Source organism: Littorina saxatilis, linkage group LG7 (assembly GCF_037325665.1).
Source record: "Littorina saxatilis isolate snail1 linkage group LG7, US_GU_Lsax_2.0, whole genome shotgun sequence".
In the NCBI taxonomy this organism is placed as follows: domain Eukaryota; kingdom Metazoa; phylum Mollusca; class Gastropoda; order Littorinimorpha; family Littorinidae; genus Littorina; species Littorina saxatilis.
In genome coordinates this window covers 42,108,537-42,123,536 of record NC_090251.1, presented here as the reverse complement: position 1 = coordinate 42,123,536, position 15,000 = coordinate 42,108,537, and the positions used below count along the sequence as shown (strand labels likewise).

The 15,000-nt window shown below is 41.0% G+C and overlaps 2 protein-coding genes across 3 annotated transcripts in view; both read left to right on the top strand.

Annotated features, from left to right (window-relative positions):
• The window catches only part of LOC138971494 (uncharacterized), a 19,721-nt gene that overhangs the window by 2,949 nt on the left and 1,772 nt on the right, over positions 1-15,000 (top strand). Inside the window, exons 4-9 of one of the 2 annotated variants that reach the window (XR_011457269.1) lie at positions 777-929; positions 1,546-2,034; positions 2,477-2,740; positions 3,266-3,451; positions 3,812-4,741; positions 6,564-6,894. Coding sequence is in view for 1 of the 2 variants with exons in the window: in XM_070344238.1 (XP_070200339.1) it covers positions 777-929; positions 1,546-2,034; positions 2,477-2,740; positions 3,266-3,451; positions 3,812-4,741; positions 6,564-6,724 (2,183 nt within the window). In the remaining variant the exon portion in view is untranslated. Of the gene's footprint in view, positions 1-776; positions 930-1,545; positions 2,035-2,476; positions 2,741-3,265; positions 3,452-3,811; positions 4,742-6,563; positions 7,961-15,000 lie in introns of those variants that run through there. The other variant, XM_070344238.1, reaches the window with a different exon arrangement.
• LOC138971495 (uncharacterized) overlaps positions 9,204-15,000 on the top strand; it is a 10,717-nt gene continuing 4,920 nt past the window's right edge. Inside the window, exons 1-2 of the mRNA XM_070344239.1 lie at positions 9,204-10,239; positions 13,907-14,017. Coding sequence (XP_070200340.1) covers positions 9,492-10,239; positions 13,907-14,017 — 859 coding nt within the window. The 5' untranslated portion in view covers positions 9,204-9,491. The remainder of the gene's footprint in view (positions 10,240-13,906; positions 14,018-15,000) is intronic.

The window sequence follows — 15,000 nt, the reverse complement described above, 5'->3', positions numbered from 1 at the left end:
ACGAAGCGAAGGTGGGTGCCACCCAACAGATTGCGAATTAACCAAGGGGTCTGATTTGTTTAAATCACAACCAATATCAATTTCAACCAATTAGATCGCGCGACTGAAGTATATACCCAAATGTGACCCTCCACCACGAAATGAGTCGCGTGTCACCTCGCGCGGTTCTGCGCTAGGTTTAATATTAGTCCGGGTAGTGTCTGGTAACAGTGTGAGGGTCACCTTAGTCACAGGCTTATAACTCAAACAGTTTTCGCTCTTTTCTAAAACGGTTTTCACCACTGGATAGAGCATAAAAAGACTCTTTAGGAAAATGTAAAAATATGAAAATCATGCAAAGGTGACATGTGACTCATTCCGTGGTGGAGGGTCACAAATGGTTGGCACCCAGTTTCGTTTCGTGCACCTCGGGCCCAGGGAACTTGCAGATGATGCAAACATTTCATCGCTTCAGTTGTCTGCGAAAAACGTAATTTTCATTAACAGAAGACTTGTTGTTAAAATTCACACATTCTGAGAAAATTCTAAAATCATTATGAAAGGCATGTTCTTATTTACAATGATGAAGACTGAACACTTTTACGAAAGTATGAAAGGTACACTGTATGACAAATTGTTGTTGTTTGGTCAGAAATTCATGGTAATTCGTTGTTTTGTTTGTTTGTTTGTTTGTTTGTTTGGATGTTTGAATGTTTGATTGTTTGATTCTTGAGTTGTTCTTACGTTCGTTCGTTTGTTTATTTAATTGTTTGTTTATGTGGATGTTAACATTTCAGCACAGAATCAGCTGATGGTGGTGTTGACAACCAAACTATACAAGAACTGTGATGGTCACCCAAGGCTTGTACAACTGAAATGGGAGAAGGATGGCAAAAACTTCCTCAAAAACCAAAATTTGTCGAAAGTTCAGGAGTTCATCAGAAAATGTCGTAAGTCTTTTTTAGAATTTGCCAAGGTAATCACGACTACGATTTTTAAGCTACAAAGGAAATGAGTCAGACAAACCATGTCGTTTCATACATTAGCAAACATTATCTGATGCAGGCAAAGAAGTGTTGTTGTTTTTTTCTCTATAATGCCCACAAACATGTTTGTTATTTTTCTGAAACACATAAAGCTGTTTCTTTTCCTCTGATGCACACAAAGGTGTTGTTTATGTTTTGGGTTTTTTCTCTAATAAAAAAAGTTTTGTTTTTTATCTGATGCACACGTGGTTTTTTTTTTTTAGTTTGTTATATTTGGGGGGGGGGGGGGTCATCTGATGCATACAAATGAGGAGACGGCCGGATTTTGGCGTCGGGTTTGTATGGGTTTTGAAAGAGTGTCTGCCCTTGCGTTTACTAGGACAAACATTGGAGGGGCCAATCACTAGCGAGGGGTGTGTCGGAAACACGTATACAGGAGCACGTGTGGAATTACTTGTCAGAGGAAAAGCAAGGGTATTCACTCTTTCACAACCCATACAAACCCGACGGAGTTATTTCCGAGAATCGTGTATTAGACCACGGTACCCCTAATACGATTTTGTTTCTGTGTTACTACCAGCGCCCAAAGCTTACCAAAGAGTCGAAGAACAACGACAAGGAATCCAGTACGACAGCTTCAACGCTTCAGACGTTCCATCAACCTCCAGAGACGCTGCTGTATCCGACGCTGCTCAGTTCCAACAGCTAAGCCATGGGACCTTGCCACAACGTGATGAGGGTGTCTTCGTACGTCCAGATGCATTGCCGCCACACAGAACAAACATTCAGCGTTCAGCCCAAGGAGCAAGTTCAGGCGCGACAAATCAGCAGCTCGAGACACAACAAACGTCGAGTACACCCTTTATTCAACCTGACAGGGTCGATTATGCCTTCGACCGGGATAACAAGGATTCGCTTTTGATGAAAGCCTTGCAATTTGTGCAGACCTCTGGTGGCATCGAGCTGGTCAAAAGCAAAGATGTCACAAAGTCTTTGCCTCTGCTCGTCTTCTGTTTGAACGACACACGGCTTCAGGAAGACATAGAAAACGCCGAGCGAAAGACAAGAAGTAGGTGTTACTGACGATAAAGAAGCAATTGTTTACTGTAACGATTTTTTCCTTGTCTGTCTGAATATGGGCCTGTTTGTCTGCCTGACTGTCTGTGTTTGTGCGCGCATTTTGTCTGCTCGTTCGAGTTTTGCGTTCGTAATAGTTCTTTACATCCTGAGATGATGGATGTGACTATATATACCCTGTCTGAAATTCTTAGCTTTAATTTGTTTCTCTATTCATTTGATGTGCATCTGCAAACGTTGTCTGGTGTATGGCCTTGTTTGTTTCCTTTCTTTGGTTTTCTGCTAATCTCTTTTCTTTTTATGTCTTTTCTTGTAATGTGTTTTAATCTTTTTCTTTTGCTTCGGTGTTCTTTAATGTTGTGCCTACTACTTCAGTTGTTGCTGTTATTGTTTTGCGTGTCTGCTTGTTTCCTGAATTTCTTGCTGATTTTCAGGTGGAAAAGATGTCATGCTGCTTGTTGTCACAGACAGAAAAGATCTTCGTCTGATTGACACAAAAGCTACCAAAGTATTCGGTAACAAAGCCCGCTTGTGTTGGGACCACGAGAAGAAGAAGTTTCGCGAATCGGACAACAAACAAGACCTGGTCTGGATCCAAAAATTCTTGGATAAATATGGCAAAGAGTTCACCATCCAGTTCAGCAGATTTGGCTCTCTTAAGAGAACTGCGTCACAACGACTTCAGGGAAAAGCTTCAGGTAATAAATTGACCTAAACTTCAAAGCGATGACCAGGACACCCTTTGTCAACTGTACAACTGAGCTAGATCAAGATTTATTTGTAAAGAAAGTGCACATTCGTAAATGCTCAAGGCATCGGAGAAAACTGCTAGAGGGCCAGACAGAAAACGTTTTAAATGAGGGTATATTTAATCAAAGATTAAAATTATATTTATAGTACAGCCAATAATGGGAGAAAGACAACAAGGATGCTCTTTATCCCAAATTCCTTCCTTTTAGGCGTGTAATTGACTGGCGCATTGACATTGTTTGGTTTGCAACAAAATGACGTCGATAATACAACAGAAAATTAAGTCAAATTGTATGTATAAAATGCATACTCTCTCTCCTCGAATAAAACCTTTACTTAGCTATTGTCTGGTACACAATCTTGTATGAATGTTGCCACCAAAAAAGCCCAGATGAGAGAAAGACTTTGTGTCAAGTATTTCTCCACCAAATATGAAACTGTCGTGTTATCTGTTTTAATTGTGTATGTTCTAGGAGTGTATCGAGTCCTCCCTTCAAGGGTGCCAGTTTCGGAGTCGTTGCTGCAGAACGTTGTATACTTCTTCAACAAGAAGTTCGTGGAATTAAATGAAGACAGGCAAGGGTCTGGAGCCTTTGTTCTTTTCTGCTTCGCAGCTGAAGGCTTTGAGAGAGATGTTTCTGCTTTCATTAGGCCACAAGGTGAGAAATTCAATGTTTTTTTTCTTTCTGGGAACATTATTTTGCTAACCTCCTTCTCGACTGATTTTGTTGCAGCTCTATTCAAGAGTCAAACGTTTCAGTATATGGTAATTGTCATGGTTACATTGCAAGTACACACATTTTGTATAATCTGTTTTATTTGTGGATAGGTGTTCTGGAACCTTTGGTCAACATTATTTAAAAACATTAGTTCATAGCATTTCCTCCTTCTTCACTATAATGTTCATTTGACATTTGTGTTATCTGCAGTTAGTCTTTTTTCGTTTGGGAGGGAGTGTGGAGTTAGAGAATACTAGCCTTTTTCATGGATGTAAATGTTCCGCAATTGCTTTATTTCAGGAGATGCTGAGATCATCGTTGTCGCTTTATGTCGAAAGTACAAACCTAGCGTTGTCAGAATAGAAGGCCGGGAAATTTCTCTGCTGTTTATCAAGGAACTCGACACTGATGTAGAAGACCGCAATGAAAACAAAATGGCTGTGAATAGATTGAAACGATTTCTTAATGAGCACAGCAAAAGTGAATCCGGTCCCAAGGAGGGGAATCAAGAAATGTCTGTGAATGACCAGCCAGCACGGGGTTTTGAAGACACTCTTTCAGCAAGTAGCGCAGGAAGTCGTGATAGCGCAACGTCTCCATACGGTGTCCAGGTGACATCACGACAAACGTGTCCTTCGTCTCCTATGCAGGACATCGATTTGAGTGATAGGTTTGACAGAAATGGACGTGGACATACTTATCCTCATCAAACTTCCGAGGGGTACGCCACGGACGCCAAGTTACACGGCTACGAAAGTCAAGACTCTCGGTATCTAGCTCATGACCACACAGGACAGTTGGATCCCAGTCACGAATATTTCAGCAGAATTGGCGTACGCCAAGAAACTGTTATGGAGGCTGAGGATTTTAACACAGACAGTGCTCCAAAGAGCGAGCAAAAAACACTAGGTATAGGGGCTTACCACAGAGACACCCTTAGTGAGCAGTTTGAGCACAAAACACATCGAAACCCTACCAGAACTAATCAACGGCGGGGCGAAACACCAACAAGTCTTCAAGAAACTCACACGGAAGGTGGTAGCTTCAATGCCAAAAGATACGATAGCAAACACACAGGTTATGTCCCCGACGCACACAGTTCTTACAGTCAGGTTACACAAGCCACAGGATGCTCTGTTTCTGACGCCTACTCTGAGGGAAACCCACACAAACCTCAAAGCCAGAGACGGCGACAGAGGAAGCCGAGGGATACCATCCTTCCTGAAGGAGGTAGGGATCAAACCTGGAAGTATGAGGTGCCAGCCTGACGATTTAAACACAATGAGGCAGACCGCTGATTATACTAAGATCTAAGAAACAAGGGGACTTTAGCACAGTCTGATGATTTAAACTAAATGAAGCAGACTGCTAATGCTGATATCTAAGAAACAAGGGGACGTTCGTGCTTTCTAAATACAGACAATAACAAGATTAAGGGATAACCAATAACCTGTCACCAGAGAGAATAACACGTATTCGAATGAACAAGCGACATTGATTGACACATTGCGGATGTAAGCCCATTCTTCATTTCAATGCTTGTCCTTCTCTCATGTGCCATGATATTGGTTACGCATTACTCTCATTTACTCTAGTTAATATATATAACTAAAGCGCTTACGTCCATTTATTTCTTCGGTCTGTTAATTCCAAAATTAGTTTTCACAAGCCGAGCAAATGTCTTTCTGCAGCTAACGCTTAGATAAAGTCACTCACAATGTACATGTACTCACCAACACAACAATATAGTATATACAGTTCTGCCTTTGTCGCCCACGCCTTTGAATTAATTCCAGTCAGAATGCCTTGTAACCAGTCAACATGAGACATCTGCTGCCATTGTAGTTTTCTGTTCCTAAATAGAAATTGAGTAAAACATTTGAGCAACTAATTAATACCAAAAGAAAAGGGCAACTAAATAGCTTTGTCCCTTTCTGAAATCCAACCTATGGCAATTTTTTTTATGTAACCACAAATCTTACCCACTCTTGTGGTATTTTTTCTTCATTTCCTTGCGTACATACGTATACGTGTGTGTGTGTGTGTGTGTGTGTGTGTGTGTGTGTGTGTTTGTGTGTGTGTGTGTGTGTGTGTGTGTGTGAGTGTTTGTGTGTGTGTGTGTGTGTGTGTGTTTGTTTGTGTGTATGTGTGTGGGTGTGTGTGAGTGTGTGTGTGTGTGAGTATGGGTGTATGTGTGTGTGCGTGCTGGATTGCGTGGTGTGTGTGTGTGTGTGTGTGTGTGTGTGTGCGTGCGTGCATGTGTGTGTCTGTCTGTCTGTATGTATGTCTGTCCGTCTGTCTGTTTAACCCCTTCAGTGACTTGGAAATGTATCAATTTAACTTATTTGCTTGATAGAAAGGAACAAGAGGGGTCCTTAGTCATTTGTTTTTGTTTTGTTGTTTTTAATGCAAAAGAGATCCCAACAGATGTCCTTTTTATGTGTTTCTATTTGCAGTTTTAACTGTGTTTCTGTAACATGCAAAAGTGGATGAGCACAGGATGAAAATCGTACGACAGATTAAATGACAACAACACAGAGTCCTTTATACAAGAATCAGGCGAAATTGGCAATTGTTGATTCTCAGCATATCTGTGATAATCTGGAATAATGATCATAATCAACGGTTAGCAGTGTCTGTGATCGAAAACGATTAGAAACGAACACGTCAAAATGAGATATGTCTGCTATATATAACGTGAAGCTTTGATATATATGATATATTTGTCTGTTAATTGGGGCTGTTGCCAAAATGATATATTGCCCTCACCTTCAGCGTTATTTGTATATCCGTTGATTTTGTTGAAAATACAGTACCAACTTTTGCAACAACAACAAAACTCAAGAACAATTGCATTTGGTACATATAGTCTTTTTTGATTGCGACTAAATACGCATAACAGGTATGGATGTGTGTGTTTTTGTGTTCAAAAGGTGAATACTTTGTCATGCAGAATATTAAAATTTGAGGACATCACTGTTGTATTCGTGTCTTATTCTGTCCACATAATGGGTCAGACCCTCTGCATCTTAAGTCTTAGTTTTTATTTCAGACGGAGCCACAGTGCAAAAACCCGGAAGCAAGAGAGCCGCCGAAGAACCCCTTGAAGATCTGATTACCAGCATCGGGGCCATGTCAGTGTGTGAAAAAGAGAGAAAACAGGAACTGGAACCCTTGCGCCCCAAAAGTAGAGCAAGAAGGCAGAAACGTTGAAGGACTGGTACCTTGCACCCCCTCCCCCCCCCTCCCTCCCTCCCTCTTGTGCATCATCTTGTTGGTCACCATAGATACGTCCTGGCTTTAACATGGACAAAGAGCATCTTCTCGCTTGTACACAGAACACAAATATACAGACTATCTGCTTTCTGTTTGTTTGTTTGTTTGTTTGTTTGTTTGTTTGTTTGCTTAACGCCCAGCCGACCACGAAGGGCCAAGGGCGGTGCTGCTTTGACATATAACGTGCGCCACACACAAGACAGAAGTCGAATCTGCTTTCTGTGCAGATTAGAAATTTGTTACTGCATGATTTCGGCACGTACACATGTAGATCAGCAACATTAATACAAGAATTATGTATGGAAACAAATCTATTATGAATAGGTATACTAACCCTGGTTTTGATTTCAGTGTGTGTTCAAGTGATTGGAGGCTTTCATCGCATGTTAACTCTCCTACGTGATTGTTCGCGCATGAAGTGAAGTATCTTTAAGAAAAAAATTCCAAACTTCTGGGAAAAAAGAACACAAAGGGCTATGATACTGTTTCTGAGACTGTCTCATATCGTGCAAAGACGTTCCTGGTTGGACATCAGAAGATGTCAATGCAGCTAACGCGAATACATTTGTTTTACTGAGCTCCCCTCTCCCCATCCACTTCGTTCCGTTTATTCACTTCTCTTTTTGCTGTCATGACATGTTTTGTTTTGCATGCTGGGTTCAATAGAGAAAAGTAAAATAGAAACAAAAACGAGAAAACATTAAACTAAAAATTCAAATTAAAGCCAAATGTGCGTTCTTTTTTTTTTACTAGCACCGGTGTAGTAAGCCTTAAGGTCCGTTTGTCAACTAGGACAGAGTGGGCAGGGGGCGTCGGTCATTCTTACCTTGTCAAGATTGACGCCCTTCACCGCCCCCCCCCCCCCTCCCTCTCCTATGTCTAAAACTAAAAACTAAACCAAAAAAATATTCAACAGAAAATCTAAATTGTTAGGTAATGTATTGCAGAAGGTGGCATCAAAAAGAATCTCAACGATTACCAAGATATCGTACGTAAACCATCCCACACTACCTACCCCCCGCCCCCCCCCCCCCCTAACCCCGCCCCATTTCGGCAATCTACCGTTATCACCTTGCTCTTTCCTCTCTCCAGTGAAAAATCCATCACATGCATTACTTTTTTTGTGACAAAAAGGCAGCACGAATAATAATAAATAAAAAATGTCGAAGAAAATGTATTCTGTCATGTTCTCACAACTGTTGATAGGTGCGCACTCGACGCCAAACACACACACTCAAAAGAGTGAAAGAGACGGTGTGTGTGTGTGTGTGTGTGTGTGTGTGTGTGTGTGTGTGTGTGTGTGTGTATGTGTGTGTGTGTGTGTGTGTGTGTGTGTGTGTGTGTGTTCGTGCGTGCATGTGTGTATGTGTGTGTGTGTTTGTGTCTGTGTGTCTGTGTCTGTGCGTGTGTGTGTGTGTGTATGTGTGTGTGTGTTTGTGTCTGTGTGTCTGTGTCTGTGCGTGTGTGTGTGTGTGTGTGCCTCGGTCGCTTCTCCCTTCTATTCAAAACACACGCAAGAATAAACATAGACCGCTCCAGCAAAGTCACACAAAGACATTTGATATCACAATCCTACCTACCGGCTGACCTCAATACGTGAGATCTTTCAAAAGCAATGGCAGGGGGCCAAAATGATATGAGAAGGGTTTTCCCGTTTGAGGAGAGACGTCAGGATTCTCATGTGACCTCAAAGTGTAATATGATATGGAGTCAGACACTTTTACATGCTCATGTGCGTCTGTTAAGGTGACTCAGTAAACATGATTGCACAGTTCATCGCACTAATTAAATTTGCATCTTCTCAAGGCAACTGATGAACTTGAATTAGAAATATAAAATGAACCATTCATCAATTCGAGCTCCAAAGCAAGGAGAATACAAATAGCCTACAGCCACCTCGGTGTTCGGATTATTGCCGCGTAACGATTGTGCGTTTAAATATTTGCAAGACTCTCATTTGCAAATTCGCCCTAACAAATGCTACTTTACGTCGTTTGTTTTTCACGACGGACCGTTTGGCAAGCAGAAGCAATTGCCTGTTTCCGATTGGATACTACCGTAGTTCTATACGTTCCTCTATTTTTACTCTAAGAATGCTGCGGGAATTTCCGAATTTAATAAGAAAATGCAAGCGAGTTTCCAACTGGATTTACACATTTTCCCCGTTTTCTTCAAATTTGGACTCTCGAATCACGTTTTGATTGTACGAAGCAAAGATTTACATAACTAAGAAAGCAGAACATGTTTTGTTCAATTGGTAAAACAAACTACCGCCAAACAAACTGCCAAATTCCAAACAGCTGTGTACCAGCATATCAATCAATCTGATCTCACAAGTGAAGACAGCATTAAAAATAGCCTACGTAGTAATATGCATAGCATGCAGAACAGGTCATAGCTTGAGTACACGTATTCCACCCTACCTGACGATAGGTACACAGACTTTCGCAATCGCACGGAGTGCTTTAATTTTCTTCCTGCTGAAAAAGAGTGTAGTTGTCTATTCGGATGTACTCATTGAAGCCGCGAGAGTGTATGATTAAAGAAACGAAAAAGGAACAGTAAGAGCGTTGCTTTAAAGTCCTCGGGCTGTGACATAAAGGTTGGATTACGAGCCTTGTTTCTCGCTCCAAAACAGACCAGGCTGGATTTAGCTTTTCTTGTTGTAGCAAGTAACTAAGACAGCAGTGTATATAGCGCGGTCATGTCGACTTCCAAAAGAAAGTCGTACCGTAAAATTCGGCGAGGGACTGATCGCTGTCAAGACTCTTCAATGCGCTTCTCTGACCAGCATGGACATTATGGGGAAGGGTATCCGCACCACACTGCAAACTTTCCGCGCCATCAACCTCCTCCAAACCAAGCTTATCGTCAGCCTTATTCTCTACCAAGCACAGCATACCCCTATCAGCATGGGGGAAGAAGTTCCCAGGCTGAAGGAAGAGGTTTCCCGTCTTATTCCCAACACGGAGCAACACGATCCCAGGTTGGAGCCAGACGCTCCCAGTCTGATTCCCAGAACGAAGGAATGAGCTCCGAGGCTGGGGCACGACGTTCCCCGTTTGATTCCCAACACGGGGGAACAAGTTCCCAGGCTGGAGCAAGAGGTACCGAGCGTGGAGGAGTAGGTTTCAATGTCAGAGGAAGAGGTGTCCAGACTTCTCACGCGTATGGAGGAAGGGATTCCAACTCTGGTTCCCAACCAGAAGGAATACGTTCCCATGCCAGGGAAACAGTTACCGGTACCCAGCACGAAATAGCAACATCCCAATTTGGAGGGATAAGACCTCAGGTACGCGGAGCCCCTGTGCCGGTCCTTCCGTGCGACAACAGCCCTCGACAAAGCCTTCGAGAAGAAGATAATCTCAGCCCCTGCAGTGGTAATCTTCTACCAGGACAACAGCAAGATCAACGGGGTTCTCATACTGGCGAAAGATTCTTGCAACAACAAGGTGGGTAAAAACCGGAATTGATGTTGTATTGTATGTTGTTGTTGTTGTTGTTGTTGTTCTTCTTCTTCTTCTTCTTCTTCTTCTTCTTCTTCTTCTTCTTCTTCTTCTTCTTCTTCTTCTTCTTCTTCTTCTTCTTCTTCTTCTTCTTCTTCTTCTTCTTCTTCTTCTTCTTCTTCTTCTTCTTCTTCTTCTTCTTCTTCTTCTTCTTCTTCTTCTTGTTTCTGGTTGTTGTTGTTTCTGTATGTGGTTGTTGTTGTTGGTTGTTTAAACACGACTTTATCAAAACATTTCGTGGCATAAGCAATATAATTATGGCATTTGGAATTTCTCACTCAAGCATGGTGCTCAATTAAAGCAATCCTGGTGAAAACATAACAGTGGTAAACACGATGGCGGACTAAATAAAAATACTCATTTGAGAATACTATAACAAACAAAAAAGCAAGATACAAAAACAAACTAAACAAGTCGCGTAAGGCGAAAATACATTTAGTCCAGCTGTTGAACTCACAGAATGAAACAGAACGCATTGCATTTTTTCACCAAGACCGTATACCCGCTCGTGGAAAAGGCAGTGAAATCGACAAGCCTGTATAGCGCGGTAGTGGTTACGCTGAGCGGGATAGAACGCTTTTCTGTACCTCTATTCTTTTTATATTTAGTCAAGTTTTGACTAAATATTTTAACATCGAGGTGGAACCGAAACGAGGGTCGTGGTGTATGTGTGTGCGTGCGTGTGTGTGTGTGTGTGTGTGTAGAGCGATTCAGACTAAACTACTGGACCGATCTTTATGAAATTTGACATGAGAGTTCCTGGGTATGAAATCCCCGAACGTTTTTTTCATTTTTTTGATAAATGTCTTTGATGACGTCATATCCGGCTTTTCGTGAAAGTTGAGGCGGCACTGTCACGCCCTCATTTTTCAACCAAATTGGTTGAAATTTTGGTCAAGTACTCTTCGACGAAGCCCGGGGTTCGGTATTGCATTTCAGCTTGGTGGCTTAAAAATTAATTAATGACTTTGGTCATTAAAAATCTGAAAATTGTAAAAAAAAATACAAATTTATAAAACGATCCAAATTTACGTTTATCTTATTCTCCATCATTTGCTGATTCCAAAAACATATAAATATGTTATATTCGGATTAAAAACAAGCTCTGAAAATAAAATATATAAAAATTATTATCAAAATTTTTTTTTCGAAATCAATTTAAAAACACTTTCATCTTATTCCTTGTCGGTTCCTGATTCCAAAAATATATAGATATGATATGTTTGGATTAAAAACACGCTCAGAAAGTTAAAACGAAGAGAGGTACAGAAAAGCGTGCTATCCTTCTCAGCGCAACGAATACCCCGCTCTTCTTGTCAATTCCACGTGCACTGCCTTTGCCACGGGCGGTGGAGATGCTTGTTGATTTGTGCTAGTTTATTCTATAATGAATTTGTAAAGCGCCTGGAGCCAATTGATGGGACTCGCGCTATAGAAAAGTTATTTATTATTATTATTATTATTATTTCGAGAAAAAAAATTGGATAATAATTTTTATATATTTAATTTTCAGAGCTTGTTGTTAATCCAAATATAATATATTTATATGTTTTTGGAATCAGCAAATGATGGAGAATAAGATAAACGTAAATTTGGATCGTTTTATAAATTTTTAATTTTTTTTACAATTTTCAGATTTTTAATGACCAAAGTCATTAATTAATTTTTAAGCCACCAAGCTGAAATGCAATACCGAACCCCGGGCTTCGTCGAAGAGTACTTGACCAAAATTTCAACCAATTTGGTTGAAAAATGAGGGCGTGACAGTGCCGCCTCAACTTTCACGAAAAGCCGGATATGACGTCATCAAAGACATTTATCAAAAAAATGAAAAAAACGTTCGGGGATTTCATACCCAGGAACTCTCATGTCAAATTTCATAAAGATCGGTCCAGTAGTTTAGTCTGAATCGCTCTACACACACACACACACAGACACACACACAGACACACACACGCACACACGCACATACACTACGACCCTCGTTTCGATTCCCCCTCGATGTTAAAATATTTAGTCAAAACTTGACTAAATATAAAAAGGGGTGGGGGTGGTAATACAGGAGGGGATAAAAAAAAAGGTGGGGGGGGGGGGGGACGACGAGAGAACTAACAAGTCGCGTAAGGCGAAAATACAATATTTAGTCAAGTAGCTGTCGAACTCACAGAATGAAACTGAACGCAATGCCATTTTTCAGCAAGACCGTATACTCGTAGCATCGTCAGTCCACCGCTCATGGCAAAGGCAGTGAAATTGACAAGAAGAGCGGGGTAGTAGTTGCGCTAAGAAGGATAGCACGCTTTTCTGTACCTCTCTTTGTTTTAACTTTCTGAGCGTGTTTTTAATCCAAACATATCATATCTATATGTTTTTGGAATCAGGAACCGACAAGGAATAAGATGAAAGTGTTTTTAAATTGATTTGGACAATTTAATTTTGATAATAATTTTTATATATTTAATTTTCAGAGCTTGTTTTTAATCCGAATATAACATATTTATATGTTTTTGGAATCAGCAAATGATGGAGAATAAGATAAACGTAAATTTGGATCGTTTTATAAATTTTTATTTTTTTTTTACAATTTTCAGATTTTTAATGACCAAAGTCATTAATTAATTTTTAAGCCACCAAGCTGAAATGCAATACCGAAGTCCGGGCTTCGTCGCAGATTACTTGACCAAAATTTCAACCAATTTGGTTGAAAAATGAGGGCGTGACAGTGCCGCCTCAACTTTCACGAAAAGCCGGATATGACGTCATGAAAGACATTTATCAAAAAAATGAAAAAAAACGTTCGGGGATTTCATACCCAGGAACTCTCATGTCAAATTTCATAAAGATCGGTCCAGTAGTTTAGTCTGAATCGCTCTACACACACACACACACACACACACGCACACACATACACCATACCCTCGTTTCGATTCCCCCTCGATGTTAAAATATTTAGTCAAAACTTGACTAAATATAAAAATAAGCATAAAGGAAACTGACGAAGAACAAGTTGTTGTTATGTTTCCTTTTTGTCTGTCTGTGTGTATTGCTGCCTATCTCTTTGTGTATTTTTTTTTACATAGATTTACAAACATTTGAATGTTTCACTTCACGCTTCTCTGACAGGACACTTCGTACGATAGTACTCTTCTTATTCAGCGTTCCTGGAATTCTGGTGACGTGTGAGCTCGTTTGCCCATTTGGGTTCCCCACACTATACTCTGAGAGCATATACAGTCAGCTTCACTCCGCTTTCGTTGGGGAGGCATGCTGGGTATTTTCGTGTTTCCATAACCCACCGAACTCTGACATGGATTACAGGATCTTTTCCGTGCGCACTTGGTCTTGTGCTTGCGTGTACACACGAAGGGGGTTAAGTTACTTGCAGGTCTGCACATAAGTTGACCTGGGAGATCGGAAAAATCTCCCCACCAGGCGGCAGCGACCGGGATTCGAACTCACGACCTCCCGATTAGGAGGCCGACGTATTACCATTGCGCCACTTCGCCCGTCACAATAGTACTCGATATGACCTTTTGCTTTTTTACTTCGGGTCACCACCCCGATATCAGTTGATATGGATAATATCCCTATAAATATGCTCCTTGTTTCTCAGAAACGGCCAATGTGCTGAAGTGCGTTGTGCCAGGATGTGGAAGGGAGTTTCCGAGGAGCACACTCCCTTTCGACTTTATCTTCAAATCTGACGTGGGATCTTGGATCAAAGGTGTGTGTGTGTGTGTGTGTGTGTGTGTGTGTGTGTGTGTGTGTGTGTGTGTGTGTTGAGTGTGTGAGTGTGTGTGTAGGTATGTGTGTGTGCATGTGTGTCTGTGTGTGTGTGTCTATGTGTGTGTGTGTGTGTGTGTGTGTCTGTGTGTCTGTGTCTGTGTCTGTGTCTGTGTGTGTGTTCCTGCGCGCGTACATTGGTGCGTGTGAAGTTGTCAGTATCACATTTCTTTGTGACATGACGAAAACAATCATTGCTAGTCAGAACTCTAGGTTGGTATGTGAGAAGGTAATATAAGACAACTAATTTCCATTGTTAAGTTTGTTGTACAGAGAGGGAAAAAAAGAGATCGTTTCTATGACCCTATATGATAACAAATTAGATAAGGTTCCAGTCCACTTTCTGGATCTCAGAACACACAGAAGGGAGACATTGTACCTCAAGAAATGTATGGGTCGTTATGCAAGTGCAGAAGGCAAGAAAATTCAAATCTTGTTGGTTCATGTAAGAAAACGTCGTTGTCATGCATTTACGGATCTCCACGAAAATCAAACTTTCCATTTTTTGTCCAATGGTGTTGTCAAAACTCAGCGTCTGTATGAGACGGTGGAAACTCAACAGTTGTTTTGGTTTTAACAGTATTTTATTCAGAAACAAGTTTAAAACCCATATAATGTATGATAAAATGAAGGAGCACAACAAGATTAACTCACGAATGAGCTCTTAGAGACACAAAAAATGAAGAAAATGGGATAAGGAAAAAAATTAAAGAAAAGAAAAACAAGAGGCGAAGCCTTCAAGGCTCACGTAAGAAATCGACAAACAGTAACACAAACTCAATCACTCCGTCACACATACACACACACACACACACAGTAAGCATAGGTGACACTGTGCAAGAAAGCGAGACACTAGATCTGTCTGTCTGTCTGTCTGCAAGCCTACTTACAGAGACACGACTGCCAACTAGTCTCGGCCCGCTC